We start from the raw sequence: 21,230 nt of genomic DNA on the forward strand, positions 1-21,230 counted from the left end.
ACCCAGAGTAAGCCCACTTATCTCCCCCGGTGCCACATAACACCGAGAGATATTTAAACATTTCTGAAAAGCAATTTGAAACTGGAAATGTATTTGCTTGTGAAATTCACACTGGTGTGTCTAACCTAGTGCATGATCAGACATATATGCTTCAGCTTTCTAGGTCGGCTGTGCCACAGCATTAATCTTAAAGTTAAGAGAAGGAAGCCAATCAGATATAAGCTTATGAAAAGCAATGTGCAACACTGTCTGAATGCAAGTCCTCCCCAGGAAAAGCCTCCACAATTCACAGCTGAGCCATATATGCTCATTGTCTCAAATTCTCAAAATAATATTCACTATTCTCCAAAAGTTACGCATTTTCACTGGTGAAAATGCCGGGCAAAAAAGTTCAGGGTTACCAGGTAGGGAAGTAAACAGAGGAAGAAGGGCAAATTTAGAGGAATTTAAGAAGGAAAGAGAGAGAAACATCATAGGCAGGAGCAGCAAAAACTTTTACTTGAAGCAACAGAAAACACATTCTTCCCTTCCCATTAAACGCATTCAGAGACTTACCGGCTTCGGCATTTAGCAAGTCTAAGGGGCAATTCTGAAGACGTCTGGTACCTCCCACCCCCCTCCCCACTCGGAGAGTGTCTTCACTCTTGTGGCATCAACTCCGCAATCTCAAAATTAGGATTAGGCACTCCTGGAGCATGTCTCTGTGGAGTTACATGATCAGGCTCCACCGTCACAGCTCAGTATCCGAAGGAGAAAGGGGAAGACACTGGATTCAATTAGCTTCTTTCTGCTTGCTGACTGATTCCCCAGTCGCTTGCTAACTGCATAACTTGCAAGAAAGGCATAAGTCATCAGCTCTAAGCAAATCTCCTATTCACCACAAGGAAAAAAGGGAGTGTTGTGCATGGCCAACAATCCCTGTTTTCACTGAGGAAGGCTCTCTGACCTCCTGCTGGCCTCCAGTTCCTTAATTACTGTCTATGGAATTCCAGAGACAGAAAAAAGAACGCGAGAATCTGAGCAAATCCAGGACAAGGAGGACAAGGACTAACCCTTAAAAGATCTCTTTTGCAGACATTCTTCTGAACACCCCTTAAGGGAGTAGTCTCAATTGAAAATAGACACCTTCCGATGGCTATTTTTGAAATTACTGAATTAAAACTTATGATTGTGGTTTTCTCCTAGAGTTGTCACTTTCTCTCTCCCCATTCCTTTTTAAAATTTTAACAACCAGAGTAAATGTAGGATATTTCCCCTTCATTGGTGCTTCTAAAACTCTCTTAACAAATTGTTTTAATGCCCGTTTCAAAGCATCTGAGTTCTCCTGCATTCTAGAAATGTGAGCATGAGGACTGTGTCACAAGATGATCATTTAATTTTCTCAAGGATCTCAGGGGAGCCGCTAGGCACATGCTGTTACTTAAACAGAACATTGTCTAAACAACACAGGACTAAAAATCCATACAAAGTCTCCATGACGTGGGCTGCAAGTCACGTTCGTCTTTTCAGGGCTAAGTTCATTTACTTGGGTAAGTCACTTATTCCCACAGCACAGTTTGAGCTGCTTGTTTCTAGATGTCCCTCCTATTGGGTGAATCTTGATGTATGATGCTTGAGCCTATCTCTTTATAGGACATCACACAACATAAAATACCTAGCTACACAGGACTCAGGAATGCGTATGAACCACTGTACCTCCTTAAAATGACAGAAATTTAGAGTTGGACAGGATTCAGGGTTAACCTAAACTAAAAACAGCCAGGCACAGTGGCTCACACCTGTAATCCCAACATTTTGGGAGGCTGAGGTGGGCGGATCACTTGAGGCCAGGAGTTCGAGATCAGCCTGGGCAACATGGTGAAAACCTGTCTCTACTAAAACTACAAAAATTAGTTAGGCGTGGTGGCACACACCAGTAATCCCAGCTACTCAGGAGGCTGGGATAGGAGGATGGGTTGAGCCCGGGAGGCAGAGGCTGCAGTGAGCCAAGATTGCCCTACTGCACTCCAGCTTGGGTAACAGAGTGAGACTCCGTCTCAAACAACAACAACAACAACAACAAAAGGGAATTGGAATACGAAGCTCCCAAGTGGAGGCTCATGTTTCACCGTGCACACTTTACAGGTTCTGCATCAGATCACCAGAGCTCCATCCCCTTTTCCTCGGCTCTTGTCTTGCTCTTCTTTCCTGGGCGGGCTGGCGTCTCTCACTCCTTGCCAAGAATTAAACTCCCTTCTCCCACTCTGTCTTCTGCTCAGAAGTATCTCCTCCCAACCTTTATGGAATTTCCTCTTCTTTCTCCTGCAAGGGCTCACCACACCTTCCCTACACTGCCCAGTTCCCCGTTTCACAAACTGATTCTCCCACAAACTCCCCCTCCCCTGCCACCACCTGATGGCCCAGGTGCTTTCCTGATGTTGTACTTCCAATACTTGGATTTGTCCAAAGCTCACCATTCCCAGGCACTGTGTTCAACAACTGCATACATGATCCCATGTCACAGCAATGGCAGGGGCAGAATCTGAGACTGCATGGTTTTGCTCCTGTGCCACTATCTACTCAACAAGGCCTTTCTTCATCCAAGACTGACAACTGTGCTGCAAAGTTATGCCCACACTTCCTTAAAACTGAGTGTAGGCATTTTCCACCGAATTCCTTCATTACAGGATAAAAATGAAGAAAATGAGAGTACCCCGATGAGACTGGGGTAAAGGGAAGGGGATTAGCCCAAAGTCTCAGGGGATAGAACAACCTGGGTTTCATTATCAAGTTCTCTAGGAAGTCACTTTACTTTTATGGGTCTTAATATTCCTGCACATAAATTTGGTATAGTAACATTTTTCTTACAGTGTGGTTGTATTAAATACTATGTACGTGAAATCCTTGTTGAACTGGAGTTCAATAAGGACTTAATATTTTTACTATTATTATTATTATTATTTGAGATGGAGTTTTGCTCTTGTTGCCCAGGCTGGTGTGCAATGGCTCAGTCTCAGCTCACTGCAACCTCCACCTCCCAGGTTCAAGCAGTCCTCCTGCCTCAGTCTCCCAAGTAGCTGGGATTACAGGCGCCTGCCACTACGCTCAGCTAATTTTTGCATTTTTAGTAGAGATGGGGTTTCACCATACTGGCCAGGCTGGTCTCAAACTCCTGACCTCAGGTGATCTGCCCGCCTTGGCCTCCCAAAGTGCTGGGACCACAGGCATGAGCCACCACGCCCAGCCTTATTATTAAGTCTGCAGTCTTCTATTCATAACTCACTAGAGTTCAGACAACACCTAATTTTCACAAACTTTTCTTTTAGGTGCTGTGTAAATAGCAAAGACCACTTAAAAACCCAACAACCAGGCCGGGCGCGGTGGCTCACGCCTGTAATCCCGGCACTTTGGGAGGCCGAGGTGGGCGGATCATGAGGTCAGGAGTTCAAGACCAGCCTGACCAAAATGGTAAAACCCCATCTCTACTAAAAATACAGAAATTAGCCAGGCGTTGTAGCACACATTGTAATCCCAGCTACTCAGGAGGCTGAAGCAGGAGAATTGCTTGAACCTGGAAGGCAGAGGTTGCAGAGATCATGCCACTGCACTCCGGCCTGGGTGACAGAGCGACATTCAGTCTCCAAGGAGAAAAAAAGGAAAAAAAAAAAACAACCAACAACCAGCCGGGCACAGTGGCTCATGCCTATAATCCTAGCACTTTGGGAGGCCAAGGCAGGCAGATTACTTGAGGCCAGGAGTTTAAGACCAACCTGGCCAACATGGTGAAACCCCATCTCTACTAAAAATACAAAAATTAGCCAGGCATAGTGCATATCTGTAATCCCAGTTATTCAGGAGGCTGAGGCACAAGAATCACTTGAACCCGGGAGGCAGAGGCTGCAGTGAGCCGAGATCATGCCACTGCACTCCAGTCTGGGCAACAGAACAAGACTCCGTCTCAAAAAACAAAAACAGAAAAAACCAACAATCTTTTTACATGTGAAAGCTAGTCATATGGCCAGCATCTGAGGCTGGTTCTGGACAGGCTGTTCAGATACAGAGAAGACTCGGAGCCAACACAGGTTCAGATCCCCTCTGTGCCACATGGGAAGAGTGTGTGGCTGTGGGCGTGTTTCTTCTTTCACTTCTAAGATAGGCAGTGAGAAGCATCCTAGGGCTCTCTAGAGGATAAAACGAGACCTTGAATGTGAAGCCTAGAGCTTGGCAGGTAGGGAAGTCCTCGTTCCACGTGAAATACACATGAAGTTCGTGCACTGATTTATCCAGATACTTTGGAGAGGGTGGCGGGAAGGATACATCCCCACTTCTTCCCCTGAGCGGCCTCTCCTCATAGCACAGGACTTGGGGAGTGTCCTAAGAGGATGGGAGACAGAGCCGACCTTGTCCACCCCTTTTTAACCTCACTGCCATGCCTCTCAGGGGGTGATTCAGGTACTTATCAAGATACTCAATGTTGGGCCCTTTGTGAGGACGTACCATGGCTTAACTTTCAGAAAACAGGAGGCTCCCCAGGCCAGGAGCCTTGTCTGATCTCCTTCTCCTTGCATTCCTAGTACCCACCCATAGTAGAACCCCCATAAATATTGGTGCGATAACTGTGGAATGAAGAAGTTGAGACTCCCCAGCCCCGTGGCTCCCAGCCCTGGCCATGTGTCAGAGTAAACTGTGGGATATTTGAAAGACTAGACTGAGTCAGGCCACCCTGGGAAGCTCCCTGGTGAGGGACGGATTGGGGGATAGACTTTGTGAGGAAAGGCCACTGCTGGTCCTGTTCTATGGGTGGCGGGCTTGAACACAGTAGGTGTGCAAATTTGCTGAGAAGGGATTTCAGTATCTGACTCCTCTGGTGAGGAATTGTTCCTTATTAGCTCCTTGGAACAAGGTCCAAAAGCCTTATCATGGAATATGTGACTGTGCATGGTCAGATTCAGTTTCTGGTACATCGTGCTCCATTCTTCAGATACCACGTGGTGGACAGGGCATCAGAGTACCTGGTCCTCACTCCCTGCTTCCTCGCAGCATCTCAAACACCCCATGCCCTTCACTGCCCTGACGGCTCCTCTTCTGCAAACAGCTCTGCTGACTGCATCCACACCCCTAACTCCTACTCATCCTTCAAGTTTCAGTCTGCATATTTACTCCTCTGGAAAGCCCTCCTGGCTTTGCTCCTCATCTCCTTTAGATTAAATATATTTTATCCAAGGACTTAGCACATATATTGTCATTGCTAGATTCCCTAGCCCATCACTAACTGTCACGCAGACAATGAGCCTGACCACATTCATTTCCACATCTGTATGTTAGTAGCATTTATTGTTTCTGACTACACATGACATATATTATTAAAAATTTGGAGAATGCAAAAATGCACAAAGTAGTAAGAGAAATGACATATCATCCCGTACTCAGATAGAAAACTTGCTAATATTTTGGTTTATGCCTTCCCACTTTTTCCCCATACACACACATATGCACACGCACACACAAAATACACCCTGATGTTTCTGGATGTTTCTTTTTTTTTTACAAGAAAGGGTGATCTTTGACCTTTACCTTCTCCACCTCCTCTAGTCACTATCAGTGTCCCCAAATCCTCCCTCAAATTACACGCACCGTCTAAGTGGAAATAACACATCTGCCTGTAAGTGGGGTCCCTCTCTGAGCCATGGCTGCCTCAAAAGATTTTCCTTTAGAGAAACTCCGGGCCCCTGGTGTATACCGTAGCCACACTGTTTTATAGCCCATTTTTTAAAGCTATATGTTTTGAACATTTTCACATGTCAACAAATATTCACTATAATACAATGTATTAATGATACAGTAGTATTTAGTCATCAAAGTATACCATAATTTACTGATATCATGGTCCCCATAATTAGACATTTGGCTGTTTCCAAATAATCCTGGGATGCACACTTTGTGGTAAAATTTCTAACATATCTAACACTTTTTTTTTTTAGAAAGATGATTCGATTGTAGAATTGATGGGTAAAAGGGTGTGTCTTTAAGACTTTTGACACATATTGACAACTTGCTCTGAAGAAAAGTTGTATTGTTTTAAAATCTCACAAGCAGTTACCAACACTGAGAATTACGATATTCTTTTCCACTCAGATAAATAAATATCTGTGTTTGTGCTAAACAGATATTTCCTGATTGAAATGAATGAATGAATGAATGAATGAATGAATGCACTGATTCAAGACATCAGGAAAGGCAAGGAATAGCAATAGGAGGAAGCCAGCATTCCCTGGATTTACAAACGTTATCATCTAGAAGTCTGAATGGGTAGGGAGAGCCCCAAGAGAAGTTCAGAAATATGATTAATGTTAAGGTCAACCATGACAACTGCGTGAGAAAAACACAGAGATATAGGAATTCGATGTGGGAGGACTCATCTCTGGGTAAGGAAATTGAGGCACACTTCCGTGAGGGGAAGAGGGCCTGCCATGGGTTTAGGGACACTTCCATGTCCCTACATGAGTCTAGTCCAGTATTTAGGTGGTCCTGGGGCCCTACTTCTCTCACCCACCCCAGCCCAACCTTAGATACCCTCCTATCTAGACAAAGAAGAGCTCAGCTGATGTTGTTGCTTTTATAAACAGCATGTGACACCAATCAACAAGAGCTTCCCGGCCCTCCTCTTCCCCAAGCTTGATTTCATAATCTCTCCAACATGCCTGATCTCCCTCCACGGTCCAAAAAGTGATGCACTGAAAGTCCCTCCCTACCTTAGGGGCACTGCACTGATTCTGGGGCCATGGCAGAGGCCTTTTGGTCACAGTCATCAGGTTAATGTGTTATTCTTCGTGCTTAGAAAAATATTAGTCTCACTGTTCAAATAAGTTAGAGTTACTTAAAAGTGTGTTTATGAGTTGCTAGAAGTAACAGTAGAAAATATGAAGCACACTGTGGGTAATTTTTTTTTCTTTTATCACAAAGGAGTCAGGGGAGGACTCATTTATTTAGTGTCTGCTCATTAGCTGGTGACATCATTGCCCTCTGAAATTAGGAGATTTTTGTTAGCATATGGAAAAAAAAAGATGAGATTCCATTCTTCTCCCAGAGGTGCAGTGGAACACTGAAATAATCTCTCTGGCAGTTTCAAAATTAACTAGTTGTTGCCAGATTTGAAGAAAGAGACGGAGGAGGAGGGGGCGGCAGAGAGGAGAAGATAATTACATGATAGTTTTATTTGGAAAAAATATGTGAGAATTTGAGGTAATATTACCATTCCCTAGGGGCAAAGGCTTGTCAGCACTTAATTCACTTAAGAGACTGCTTTAAAATTTAACCATAAAACCAAAGGAGCAGCAAATGGATGTTATGTTCCCTAATCAACTGTAATCTATTTCTTAAACTCACTAACTTTGAATCATTTTAATCGCCCCATGAGGAGAAGGGAGAAAAATATAAAATCTCAGGAGTCCTACAGCCAGATCTCGGGAGGCTTAAAACAAAAGTGAATCCTCCCACCCCAGTTCTGCAGGATGTCACAGAGCAGAGAATGCCTTTCCTCCTGAATGGGTCGGGAGAGAGTGGTAAGTAGAGGAAAGAGGACTGGCTTCTCCTTCACTCTGTAAATCTTTGGAAGACATTTCTGCCTGGGGCTTTGTCACCCTGACCATAGGTCAGAGAAACGCATTGTTTCATATTAAATAGATGAGTTAGGAAACAAAGTATCCACAGCTCTACAGGTCCCTCTGTTCAGAGTGGGGTAGTGTTATCCAAAGCAAATCTATGGGATCAGACACACTGAAGACTAAAGCAAAACACCAAACCCACTCATTCCCAAGGGCATCCAATTCTCACATGCCATGGAAAAAGGATGATTCAGAACAGGACTGCCAAGTAGGGCAATTACATATGTGTTTAAGGCACTAGTTTCTGGAGCTGATGAAAGTGTTCATCCCAGAAGCCGTTAAGTCTCCTAAGGGATTGGGTGGTGTCTGCAAAGTCACATTACTTTTATGGCATCTTAGGCTGAATGACTCATGGATCAGGCATGATGACTTCTCTGACAGGGCTGCCAAACAACCTTGTCTAGGCAAATGGCAATGTAGAAATACAGAGAACTGATGGAGCCAAATGGCAATGGAGGGAAGGGGGGACCACCAAGACCATTCCTCCAAACCAAACTTATGCCACCAGATCACTGGTCATCTGTCAAAGCTGGAGGAGGGAGGGTCCAATGTTACCTCCTAGACTGACATCTACAACCTTAACGTTAATCTCCTTGTGTTTGCAGGATAAATAAGCAAACTTACTTCAAGTTCCACATTGAAGAAATCTAGACTAAATACCTTCAGAGAGGAATTATTTAGAGCTAGAAAGGTTGTTTGTGGTCATCCAATTGGCAAAACTATCAGGTCATGAACTCTGCTGAACACTGAACCACAGAATATTCTTCTCACAACGACTAACAAAACGAGAAAAGCCCCCCAAGAAGAAAAAATAAACAAACAAACAAAAAACACTAAAAACTAGCAAAAGTATTGCGCCAAGAGCAACCAAACAAAGAAAGCTATATAATCTAATGTACTGAACTCCACGACCAAGGTAAGAAAGAAATTTCTGAAGCTCACTGGAAAAGGCCCCCAACTTCTACAAAAGCCAGGCTAGCAGGAATCCGCAGAACCCTGTTATGTGACTCCAGATCTGGAAGGAAACAGTGTGGCCTCTTTATCTTTCTCTGGCCTAAGAGCAGTGGAAATGGCTGCAGAAGAGCAATAAGTGAAATGATGGGAAGTCAGGGCAGGCTGTTCTTGATTGAAATACAGCCTCTAAAATTCAAAAAATGAATGAAAGGCAGAATGGCTATATTCCACCAATTACCCCGGCTATGAACCAGGTGGCATAAATTACGATACGGCACATTCAACACAGTTTCAGGAGAGAAAAGGCAGAGTCCAGGTATCCCAGTGAAGACCACATTTCACCATATATCATGGCCAGGTTGTAGCAACAACAAACATAAATGGACCACAAAATGAAGCCCTCAAGTGTATCTTGAAAGGAGAAAAAAAAAAATCTATTGTCAGATAGCATGGCAAACAGGTCAAAACATAATCTTCAATATCAGCACAAATAGAGAATGTGATCAGAGCCACCCAAACAGGACCAAGATGGAAAAAAAAAAAGCATGACAACTGTACAAACAAACTATGGCAAAGAAGGGGGGAAAAAGAAGCATAGATAAAAATAGAAAGCCAATCTTTTGCTCTCAACACTTCATCAGGAGAAAATATAACTCAAGGAACAGGAAGAAAGTCCTAAGAGTTGCTTCCCTCTATAAAATAATTTAATAAGAACATGAATTCAATTAAATGAGACCTCAAAGACAAGATAAAAAACACAAATGATATAAATTTAAAGTTTGCAGAAATAAGGAAACAACCTATTAGAGAACCAATTTATAAATAAAATAAGCAAAGAATAGAATCTATACCCCAGAAGTCAAAATACTGATAGAGAGAAATGATTCATATTACTTGACCCAATTTTCTCATATTACCCAAGTTTTCCGATTTACTCAGCTCTTCATCCAGACCTCTGACTTTGCTGCTCCCTCTCCTGACACACGTTTCTCCTTCTGCTTGAAAGTTCCTCTTCAGTGTCAACCACCTTCTCTGGGAAAGCTTCCCAGACCCTCTTTGTTGGGGCTTGCTGCACTTCCTGTGTGCACCTATCACAATAGGCAGGAAAATCTCAGTGAAGTCCACAACCATGCCATCTATTAATCTGGCTCCTTTTCTCAAACTCAAGCTCCTTGTGTACAAGGACTTGGCACATAGTGGGTACTCAATAAATGCTTGCACATAAATAAATGAAAGAATGCTCAAGATGGCATTCTTTCAGCCTACATTTTGGGTCAAATGCACAGTGTAAGAAGTGATTTGCATCCTTTTATAAACTATGTGATGCTATTAGCATAATACTAATAATAAATAGTAGAGTGAAGATTGGAAAGTGAGGAGTGTGGTGTGGTACAAAGAGGGAGATGAATGGGATCGAGAAGTGAATAAAAGGATATTTGGATATAGATTATACTGTAAAAAAATTTGGTTGTGTTAAAATATCGCTTTCCAAATGATTTGTCTGATGACTATCGTTCTAAGAATTGTGTTGCAGTGAGCCGAGATAGCGCCACTGCACACCAGCCTGGGTGACAGAGCGAGGCTCGGTCTCAAAAAAAAAAAAAAAAAAAAAAAAAGAATTTTGATACAATGGGTAATTGTGACAACATTAAAATGAACTCAAAACAAGTGATGGGCGACGTATGATTCTAATAAGCAGGCTCAGGTTGGAGACGGCCCACAGTCTGAATTCTACATACGAACAACAACAGGGCCTGGGTATCTCCCCAACCCATCCATTAAATAAGGACGGGCACCAGGGCAAATGATTTAACAAGGAATTGACACGTAATGAATCGATAACATTGAACAAGTAATGGAAATCTTCTTATCCCCGACTTCTCCAGGGTTGTTCCCAAGAGCACAATAAGAAACTGGGATTGCAAATTGAAATGCCAATCTCTAAACTGAATTAGATTACAAATTTCTGTACTGCAATATAATCAGCTAGTGGGGAAATGTGGCATATCCTCTTTAGTATTTATGTATTAGGTTGGACAAAGGAAATCACCACTTTCATAGGTCAAAAGCTGTCTAGTATCTCTAGTTCCACAAGGTTCAACCAAATGAAAGAAACAACAGACCAAACTGTATCCATAATCTATCTTAATTTTTTTAAATAGGTATCCTCAGATTATATAGTATCTGGTTATTGTGTCATTTGTTTTTATCAGTGTGGCCCTTGATATGTTTTTCTTTCTTTCTCTTTTCTTTTCTTTTTTCTAGAGACAGGTTATTGCTCTGTCACCCAGACTGGAGTGCAGTGGCATGAACACAGCTCACTACAGCCTCGTTCAGGCAATCCTCCCGCCTCAGCCCCTCAAGTAGCTGGGACTACAGCTAAATTTGTTTTGTGTTTTTTTTTTTTTGTAGAGATGAGGTTTCACCATGTTGCCCGGGCTGGTCTAGAACTCCTGAGCTCAGACAATCTGTCCACCTTGGCCTCCCAAAATGCTGGGATTGCAGGCGTGAGCCATCAAGTCCAGCCAGCCCTTAATATGTCGAGGAAGGCCTCCAAGCAGCAAGCACCCTCAACTTCTTGCAACTGTAGAAATCAGTAATGATAAAGATGTGCCTGGTTAGTTCCCAAAGTCAAAGAGCCAGATGGGCCTGCCATGAGAGTGCCTTCTGACATAACAGGTATGGAACGCACACCCACACACTCCATGAGACCACGTCATCAGCACTGTAGGGTCCTATATTATTTCAGTACAATTAACTACTCACACTTCACAGATAGTACTCCATCCAAACATGCTTACTAAAACCATACCAGGCCCACCCTTAAACCCACTTACACGGTAATACCTTCTGAAATAGGAAACAAATTGATTATGTGTTTGGTAAAAGTATAACCAAGTAAACACGCACTTTTACATTAAGCTTGTCCTGACAATTCTGGCCTCTCTGCTGATACATGAATATAAGCCATTACTACCATGTTAATGGTATGTACAAAAATAGCACTTTTATGGGAACTCAAATATTTTAAGAATGGCAGTTGACGGGAAGGGCAGAAGATCTTCACATTAAATAACAAAGAGATGAAGTGCCCGGCCACAGATGCAGAGCTAATAGGTGGGAGATTTGGATCTGAGCCCAAGGTCTGACTCAAGTCTGAGCTTAACCAGTCTCCTCTCTTGCCCACGCAGGGCGAAGGCCTGGTTTCCAGGGACTAGTAGAGGCAACAGCTTCCTTCTTGTGTAACTCTGTGGAAACATGGCGATCTTAAGGGACTCAACAAATACACGCCTGAAAACTTGGGCCCCTGCCTGGGGGAGAAGACTGGGAATGAGAGGGCAGAAGAGAAGTGACAAGAAGCCACCTAAGCAATGGCTTTTGGGCAGCTTATAACCAGATGGAACAAAATGGGCATTTCTTAAAACATCTCACTATGTATATTTTCCAATGGATTGATTTTCCTTTAGTCTCACCCTAAGCTGTAGATTAAAGGAATTATTACTTTTACTCTTTTAATAAGAACTTAAATATGTTCCAATTTTACTATCATTTTAGTTTCAGAATCATGGTTTTATTAAAATACAGAGTAATATTTCCTCTGATAATCTCCTACCCAGCCAAATAAAATGAAAATTTATAAGAATTATCCATAAAAATCAGAATAATCATATGAAGGTCTCAAACACATTAAAAGACTAAGATTAGTGTGCATTATTTCATATTTTTAAATTTTTTTTTTACTTTTTTTTCTTTTGAGACAGGGTCTCACTCTGTCACCTAGGCTGCAGTGCAGTGATGCAATCATAGCTCACTGCAGTTTCAGCCTCTTGGGCTCAATAAATCCTCCCGACTCAGCCTGGTAGCTGAGTAGCCTCAGTAGCTGGGACTACAGGCGTGTGCCACCATGCCTGGCTAACTTTTTTATTTTATGTAGATCCCATGCTGGTCGTGAACTTCTGGCCTCAAGTGATCCTCCTGCCTCAGCCTCCCAAAGTGCTGGCATTACAGGCATGGGCCACCACACACAGCCAATAAAAGTTAATTTTAACATAGTTACATGTAGAAAGATTTTTGAAAAGGGTTCATCTACACAAGGTAATACTGCATGCATGGTATACAGAATTGCTGATACCTGTCCCAAGAATACAGGGCATAAATGCCTTCTGATAAATTATTGCTATGTTTTGTTTCTTCTTTCTCCTGGTCATATTATAAACCAAGCAAGTAAACTCTTCTTCTGTGTGAGAAATAAAGAACTGAAGAACATGAGCCTAAGACAACCATTAGAGCTTCAATAAGTAGAATAATTTTCTAGCTGTAAACCAAAAAGCATTTTGCCAATTAGAACCCTTTTAAATTAAAACCCACATACTCAGAGTTATGAAAAGATCCCTTAGGAAAAGAGATGCAGTGGGGAAAAAAAAAGTAAACGCCATTAAAATGCAAAATGCTTATTCAGAAATGAAAGTTATTTTTATACTTGGAATCTATCCTCTCTTAAACTTGCTTATTAAACACGCCTGTAATTCCAGCACTTTGGGAGGCCGAGGCAGTCAGATCACCTGAGGTCAGGAGTTCGAGAGCAGCCTGGCCAACATAGTGAAACTCTGTCTCTACTGAAAAAAAAAAAAAAAAAAATTAGCCAGGCATGATGGCGCATGCCTGTAATCCCAGCTACTCTGGAGGCTGAGGCAGGAGAATCGCTTGAACTCGGGAGGTGGAGGTTGCAGAGAGCCGAGATCACGCCACTGCACTCCAGCCTGGGTGACAGAGCGAGACTCCTTCTCAAAAAATAAATGAATAATTACAAGAAGAGAAAGACAGCAGAAATAAAATCCATCATTTTCTTGGGGATACTTTCACTGTATCTACAACGCCAACTCAAGTACTATGGTATGTGTCAGTCTTCACAAAATTTATGCATCTAATCAATATCCACTGCCATCCAAGTCAGTAAAACTATAAAAATCATACACATTTTTTTAGATTGCTGGGAATATTTATAGGTGGGAGCAGATTTTGTAAATTCATCATATGCTGCCATTAAAGAAATCTTCTTTGCAGTCAGACTTCTCCATATGATGAAGCTAATGATATCGGTTTATACGTTAACACCTTTGAAATGTAAAAATAAAACTTCTGGTAGATTTTAACCTAAAGATAGTGTCTGAAAGTTATTCTAGTAAAAAAAAATTCAAAATAAACACAGCAAGAATAGTCAATCTTTAAAATTTTGAGTTGAGCTCAGAATAGCAGATTCTAAAAAAGAGGACAGTGGTTATACAAGTAGATGGATGCTGCCACTCTGCTCCAGAAAGCAGTGAAATCACAAATGCTCAGGCCACCTATGAGTGTGTGCACTGTTCTTACGCCATATTCTATAAAAAGGGATTATATTGTTAACCTTTTCTTTTTTCATAATGGAAATTAAGCCATTTACCCCAAGAACCACTTAAAAGGAACTTCTGCCGGTGCCCTGGCTTTCGGCACAAACCAGAATTGTTATTAATAAATTATCTTTCAGAATGTTCTATTTCGACTAGGGCTGTGACTACCTTTCCTTCCAAAACTTCAAACCTGAATGCTCTGGCTTGAAGACAATGTCTGTTACTAAGGCAGGACATTGAAAATTCTACGTAAAACCTGGCCACTGGAGAGGGACATGTTTATGGTTTACAACTTTAGAAAGTCCCAAAAAGATTTAAAAGGTGCCAGCTGAAAGATCTTATAATCTTGGGATATTTTAGTTGAGACCTTGGAAGTCCTCAATCGAGGAAAACTGAAAATAGCTCCACGGTGTTCTGTCTGTTGTCCAAAGTTTTGGACACAGTTCAAACACATGGCTCTCTCCACCTCAAACCCAATTAGCGACAAAAAGGTGCATATGGTTGAACGGAAGGCTATGAAGAGTGCGCACATGGAGGTATGGTGGGATTATAAGGCCACAATTATAACATTCTTTTTTTTTTTTTTTTTTTTTTTTGAGATGGAGTCTTGCTCTGTTGCCAGGCTGCAGTGCAGTGGCATGATCTTGGCTCACTGCAACCTCCACCTCCTGGGTTCAAGCGATTCTTCTGCCTCAGCCTCCTGTATAACATTCTTTGCACAAATATTTCCCAACTCTGAAACTCCCCAAAAGCAAAAGTGATCAGTTATGAAACGATGACTTGCTTTACTCACTTACAACAACGTTTCCCTAGGGGTGCTCCATCCTGGTAAGGAACTCCAGCTACAGAAACACAATTCCAGCTTTTCCTGGAACACATTTTCCATGAAGTGAAAATCTACTGAACGGTGAAGATGACTCTAGCCCATCTTGCACTTCTTGTCAAGGTTGTTGCTTTCATTTTTCTTCATACATTATATATATTCTTAAAACATTTTAAATAAGATTGCCATCACATGATCTCTCATTTGGAAAGATCTTTCATAGCAAACATTTTAATTAATATTCAAGTACTAGGTATAGATCACTAACTCTTGCCCACCAGCTTTCTAAAAACAGAAAAACTATGATTTACTACAACTTATGTTAGTAAAAAACTAGAAAACCCTGTAAAACAGAGATCATAATTTCTTTAAATGTCTTCTTAACTAGAAAATAAACTGAACCTTAGTGCACAAAGCTTGAGAACTCTTACAATCATTCCTCCTTGCAGGAGGCAAAGGAAAAAATAAACTTACCAAACTAAATTAAAATGAAAAATAATAACATAAATGTGCAGACATTTAATAAGAAATAGAGCTAAGCTCTCAACCAAAAATCTCTTTTAAAACTTTTAGCACTCCCAACATAAGTTTATTATTAATGGAAAACAGCACAAAACAGATTCTTCTCTGGCAAAGGGAAAGCGATTTTTCACTTCCCCTGTAACTATCTTTAGTACTTTACACTCTTGGAAACTAGGAATGTGCATATGGATTTATTGTGAGGCAACACGCAATTATCTAATTTCAGCGATGGGGGTGGGGAAGCCTATGATCAATGCAAATGAAATCCTAAGGCATGAGAGGCATCAATATAGGCATTGAAGTCTGGTGACAAAGGCCTTATGATCCCTAAAACTTTCACGGCCTGGGCCTTCCTGATTCGAGCCAGTGGGCTATTCACATCTCTGTATTCTAGAAAGGAATTGACAGAAAACAGAAAAGCTCCACCCCTTGCACAAAAAATATTCAAAGTGCCTATAGCCCGTGGTGGCTGAATTCTGAAATTAACTGCTCTGCCATAGCGGCAAATCTAAAATAATGCGAATGAATATTTTGGACGGGGTTTCTGGCCAACTCTTCATAAAAATGCAGAACAGGCTAAAGCCAGAGTAAGAGGGGCAAGGGTGATATATATACCTTAGGATTACAATCAAGTTCAAGCAAACTTCAGTGGTGATGGTGGTGGGTTGTAGCTCTGAACAGCATGACCAGAGGTTGGCATGGGTGTTGGCAGAGAGTCAGCTAGCAAAATACACAGGGTAAATCAACTGCTTCAAAAAACTGCATTGCTGACTAGCCTATCATCACCTATGCCTCTCAGCCAAAAGAGAAGTCACTCTTCAGAACTTCTGGAAGACTGTGCTCTGAGAGGAGGAAGCATATGGTATTTCTGGCCCTAGGTCTAACTAAGACAGGCTGAATTTATTTGCGAGCCATCTATGAAGAAACAGTTTGGTAAGAAGTTAGTAATACAAATGTGTACATGGCATCTCAAATCTGTGTGCACACACATGAGTGTGATTTTATTTATTTATTTATATATATTTTATGAGACAGAGTCTCACTCTATTGCCCAGGCTGGAGTGTAGTCCTGTAATCTTGGCTCACTACAACCTCTGCCTCCTGGGTTCAAAAGATTCTCTTGCCTTAGCCTCCCAAGTAGCTGGGACGATAGGCACAGGCCACCACATCCGGCTAATTTTTTATTGTATTTTTGTAGAGATGGGGTTTCACCATGTTGGCCTGGATGGTCTCGAACTCCTGACCTCAGGTAATCTGCCTGCCTCAGCCTCCCAAAGTGCTGGGATTACAGGCGTGAGCCACTGTGCCTGCCACACGGGTGTGATTTTAACCTCTGCTCTAAAGCATTAACTGTCAGAACAGGACCTGTCTCTTTCTCCTTTACTTTTATAACTCAAGCATCTAGCACAATGCCTGCTACATAGCAAGGGCTCTATAAATGCCTCCCAAATGAACAGAGAAATGCTGAAGAGAATGAAATGTTCCAACTATTAAGAAGAACCCATTTCATTCTCACAATTTATATCCAGGTAATGGTTCTGACTAGCCCTCTGAAAGGGGTCTCATAAACCAATGCTTAATAATGCTTTCTTAGCAGCTTATTCTAAATGCTTGATAATACTTATATTAACTTTTTCCTAAACAAGACAAGCTCCTCTCTTTGAAGTCTAAGTGGGTGAGGTTTTACTACAGTCCTGTTTCTCTGAATGGACAAAGACTTTTAACCTTTCCCTTGACTCAGATGCTATTAATCACGGCAGTATGCAGTGAGTTTGATACTAAGGGATCCAGTATGGACAACTGAGTCTTTGTTTTCTCCCCCAAGTTGGGTTTGAATTGGTCCTGAGTTACTGTATTTATTCCTCATGATCCTTCAGGTTCATGATTTACATCTACATTATGTTAGACTTTAGGACTTGAGGATCAGAGACCCAAAAAGGCACATTGAAAACCATGGACACGGCTCTTTTGATTACCTCATCGTCCCAGGACACATTGCTGGCTGGCCTATGATACATTTATTATTATAAACAGTAATGTCTCAGTCACTTTCACACAAAAGTAAACCAGACAGGGCTTTCAAATTCATAATCCTTTGTTTTTTAGCTGCAATGAAAATCTGGTGCTTGATTCAGGAAACTGGGAGATGATGGAAGGATTATATTTGTTTCTGATAAACCGCCATTTGTTGCTTAGATACTAAAAAAGATAAAGACTGAATCTGTAGTTGCAAAACATAAAACATGCTTTTAAAGCAGCCAGGAAGAATGAATGTTCAGGCCAGGTGAGGTGGCTCACGCCTATAATCCCAGTACTTTGGTAGGCCAAGGCGGGTGAATCACCTGTCAAAGGTTCGAGAACAGCCTGGCCAACATGGTGAAACCCCATCTCTACTCAAAATAGAAAAATTAGCTTGACATGGTGGCACATGCCTGTAATCCCAGCTAATCTGGACACTGAGGCAGGACAATTGCTTAAACCCAGGAGGCAGAAGTTGCACTGAGCCGAGAAGTTGCAGTGAGCTGAGATCATGCCAGTGCACTCCAGCCTGGGCGACAGAGTGAGACTCCGTCTCAACAACAACAACAACAACAGAATGAATGTTCAAATATAATGCTCTTCTTGAAATATTTCTATAGGAGTTGGACATTGGAGAAACAAACAATACAGTCTTCCTTGCCCAAGGGGGTCACTATTTCCAAGGAGGCTGAAATATGTACAATCAATTTTGATATTCTAGGATAACTGTTTAGGTTTGATCTATAAAGCCAGTTTAACAAAAGCACCTAATAGGAAGCAATAAATACGCTTGAGGACGGGAAGGAAAGTTTCAGAGAGGAAGGAACAGCTGGACTCCACCTTGAAAAACTCAGATTTTCACCAGGAAAAATTTGGAGGAAAACATTTTAGATAAAGAAATTATGTGAGTTAAAGTGCTGAAGAATGAAAAGTACAAGGTTTGTTCAGTCATGCATATGAGGTCCAATATGTCTGGCACAGAGGGTATTGGGTGTGGAGATAGAACATGAGATTTAAGAAATTGATTAAAGCCAGAACACATAGAATTTAAGTGTGCCAAGAAGTGTGGAATTTATCTTATAGAAATGGAAAACCATCAGCCTTTTCAAAACATAATTGCAAGAGAAGACGGATGTTTTAGAAAGATGACTGGTTGTATGGAACATAGATAGTAAAAGACAAGAGACTGAAGACAGGGAGATGGGGTTGTTTCCAAATTTTAAGGGTAAGATAACCTAAAAAACAAAATAAAACTATATAATACATGAAAAGAGGTAATTCCTTCTGTTTCTGCTCCACACATTGTGAAGACGACACCTTAAAATGTCTTTATGAGGCCGGGCGCAGTGGCACACGCCTGTAATCCCAGCACTTTGGGAGCCTGAAGCGGGCAGATCACGAGGTCAGGAGGTCGAGACCAGCCTGGCCAATATGGTGAAACCCTGTCTCTACTAAAAAATGCAAAACTTAGCTGAGTGTAGGGGTGCACACCTATAGTCCCAGCTACTCGGGAGGCTGAGGGAGGAGAATCACTGGAACCTGGGAGGTGGAGGTTGCAGTGAGCCGAGATCGCGCCACTGTACTCCAGCCTGGGTGACAGAGCAAGACTCTATCCAAAAAAAAAAAAAAAAAGGCTATATGAAATTCTGGAGCCTTCATTCCTATCATCCCTATGGAACTTGTAGAATAAGAAGCACTGTTTTGGTCATATTGAAACAGTATGAATAATATGAGGTATGCAAGATGGAAAGGAAAAAGTTAAATTATTATTATTATTATTATTATTATTTGCAGAAGACATGATCTTGTTTTCTTGTTTTTTTTATTTTTATTTTAATTTTTTTATTTTGACACAGGATGGGGTGCAGTGGTAAAATCACAGCTCACTGCTGCCTTGGCCTTCTGGGCTCAAGCGATCCTCCCACCTCAGCCTCCGGAAGACATGATCTTATATATAGAAAACCCTAATACTATGTGCGCCCACACACATATACACACACGCATGCACACACAGCCTGTATAGCTAATAAATTCAGCAAAGTGACAGGATAGAATATCAACACAAGAAAATCCACTGCATTTTTATACACTAGCAATAAACAATTTGAAAAAAAATTTAAAAAGCATTGTCATTTACAATAACATCAAAAAGAATAAAATATTTAGAAATAAACTTCATTACGGAAGCAAGACTTACATATTGAAAACTGCAAAACACTGCTGAAAAAAATTAATGAAGACATAAATAAATGGAAAGATACCCTATGTTTATTGACTGGAAGATTTCATATAGTTAAAATGACATTACCCAAGTCAATCTAAAGATTCATTGCAATTCCTATCAAAATCCCAATGATATATTTTCAAAATGGAAAAACTCAAACTAAGATTAATGTGGAATCTCAAGGAACCTTTAAATTGAAAGAAAAAAAAAACCTTAAAAAACAAGAACAAAATTGGAGGTGTCATACTTCCTAATTTCAAACATACTATAAAGCTATCATAATCAAAAGAGCATGGTACTAGCAAAATGACAGAGATCGTCCAAAGGAATAAAATAGCCCAGAAATACATCATCACATATATGATCAATTAATTTGCAAAACGTATGCCATGACCATAAAATGAGGAAAGGATAGTTTTTTCAACAAATGGTTCTAGGAAAACTGGATATCCACATGCAAATGAATGAAGTTGCACCCATACATTTCATCATATATAAATATTCACTCAAAACAGGTCAAAAACCTAAGCTTAAAGGCTAAAACTCCGAAACCCTCAGAAAAAAACAGAGGGCAACATCTTCATGATATTAGATTTGGCAATGATTTTTTGGATATGACACCAAAAGCACAGGCAACAAAAAAACAAATAGACACACTAGATTTCAAAATTTAAAAGTGTGTGCATCAAGGACACTATCAAGAGAGTTAAAACGCAACCCACAGAGTCGGAGGAAATATTTACAAATCATATATCTGATAAGGGATTAATATCCAAACAATACAAAGAACCCCTGCAACCTAACAATAGCAGCAAAACAACATAACTGAAGACCAGGCAAAAGACTTAGACATTTCTACAAAGATGATATGCAAATGGCCAATGAACATACAAAACATGCTTGAGGGAAATGCAAATCAAAATCACGATGAGATACCATTTCACACCATTAGGATAATTATTATCAAAAAATTATAATTACAAGTGTTGATGAGACAGTAAAGAATTTGGAACCTTTGTAAATTGTTGGCAGGAAGGTAAAACGATACATCTACTGTGAATAAAAACATATGGCGGTTCCTCAAAAAGGTAAACACAGAATTACTATATGATCCAGAAATTCTGCTCCTAGGTATGTGCTAGGTATGTGCAAAAGAATTGAAAGCAGAGACTCTGAGATACTTGTACACCAGTGTTCATAGCAGCATTGTTCATAATGGCTAAAAGCTGGAAGCAACCTAAGTGTCCATTAACAGATGAATGTATGAACAAAATGTGGTATACACATAAAGTGGCATATTATTTATCCATAAAAAGGGATGATGTTCTGATACATGCTGCAGCATGGATGAACCTTGAAGGAATTATGCTAGGTGAAATAAATCAGACACACTAAGACAAATATTGTATAATTAAACTTATAGGAGCTACTGAGAGTAGTCAAATTCACAGGGACAGAAAATAGAACAATGGCTGCCAGGGGCAGGGTGTGTGTGGAGGTGGGTGAGGCAGGGGTGCAGGGAGAGTTATTGTTTAATCAGAACAGACTTTCTGTTTGAAATGATGAAAAACTTCTGGAAGTAAATTATGATGCTGGTTGCACAGCAATGTGAATGTACCTAATGATCAATATCATTAACAGTATCAGTATCACCGAAC

General features: G+C 41.0%; 1 protein-coding gene across 2 annotated transcripts in view; it reads right to left on the reverse strand.

Moving 5' to 3' along the window:
* Positions 1-21,230, reverse strand: part of SASH1 (SAM and SH3 domain containing 1) — a 213,625-nt gene that overhangs the window by 42,786 nt on the left and 149,609 nt on the right. The window contains exon 1 of one of the 2 annotated variants that reach the window (XM_017889952.1): positions 556-974. The exons of the other annotated variant lie outside the window; for it this stretch is intronic. Within the exon in view, the coding sequence (XP_017745441.1) occupies positions 556-567 (12 nt within the window). The 5' untranslated portion in view covers positions 568-974. Of the gene's footprint in view, positions 1-555; positions 975-21,230 lie in introns of those variants that run through there. 2 annotated transcript variants of the gene reach the window in all.

The sequence above is a fragment of the Rhinopithecus bieti genome, unplaced genomic scaffold (assembly GCF_001698545.2).
Source record: "Rhinopithecus bieti isolate Rb0 unplaced genomic scaffold, ASM169854v2 scaffold_18644, whole genome shotgun sequence".
Taxonomy (NCBI): Eukaryota; Metazoa; Chordata; class Mammalia; order Primates; family Cercopithecidae; genus Rhinopithecus; species Rhinopithecus bieti.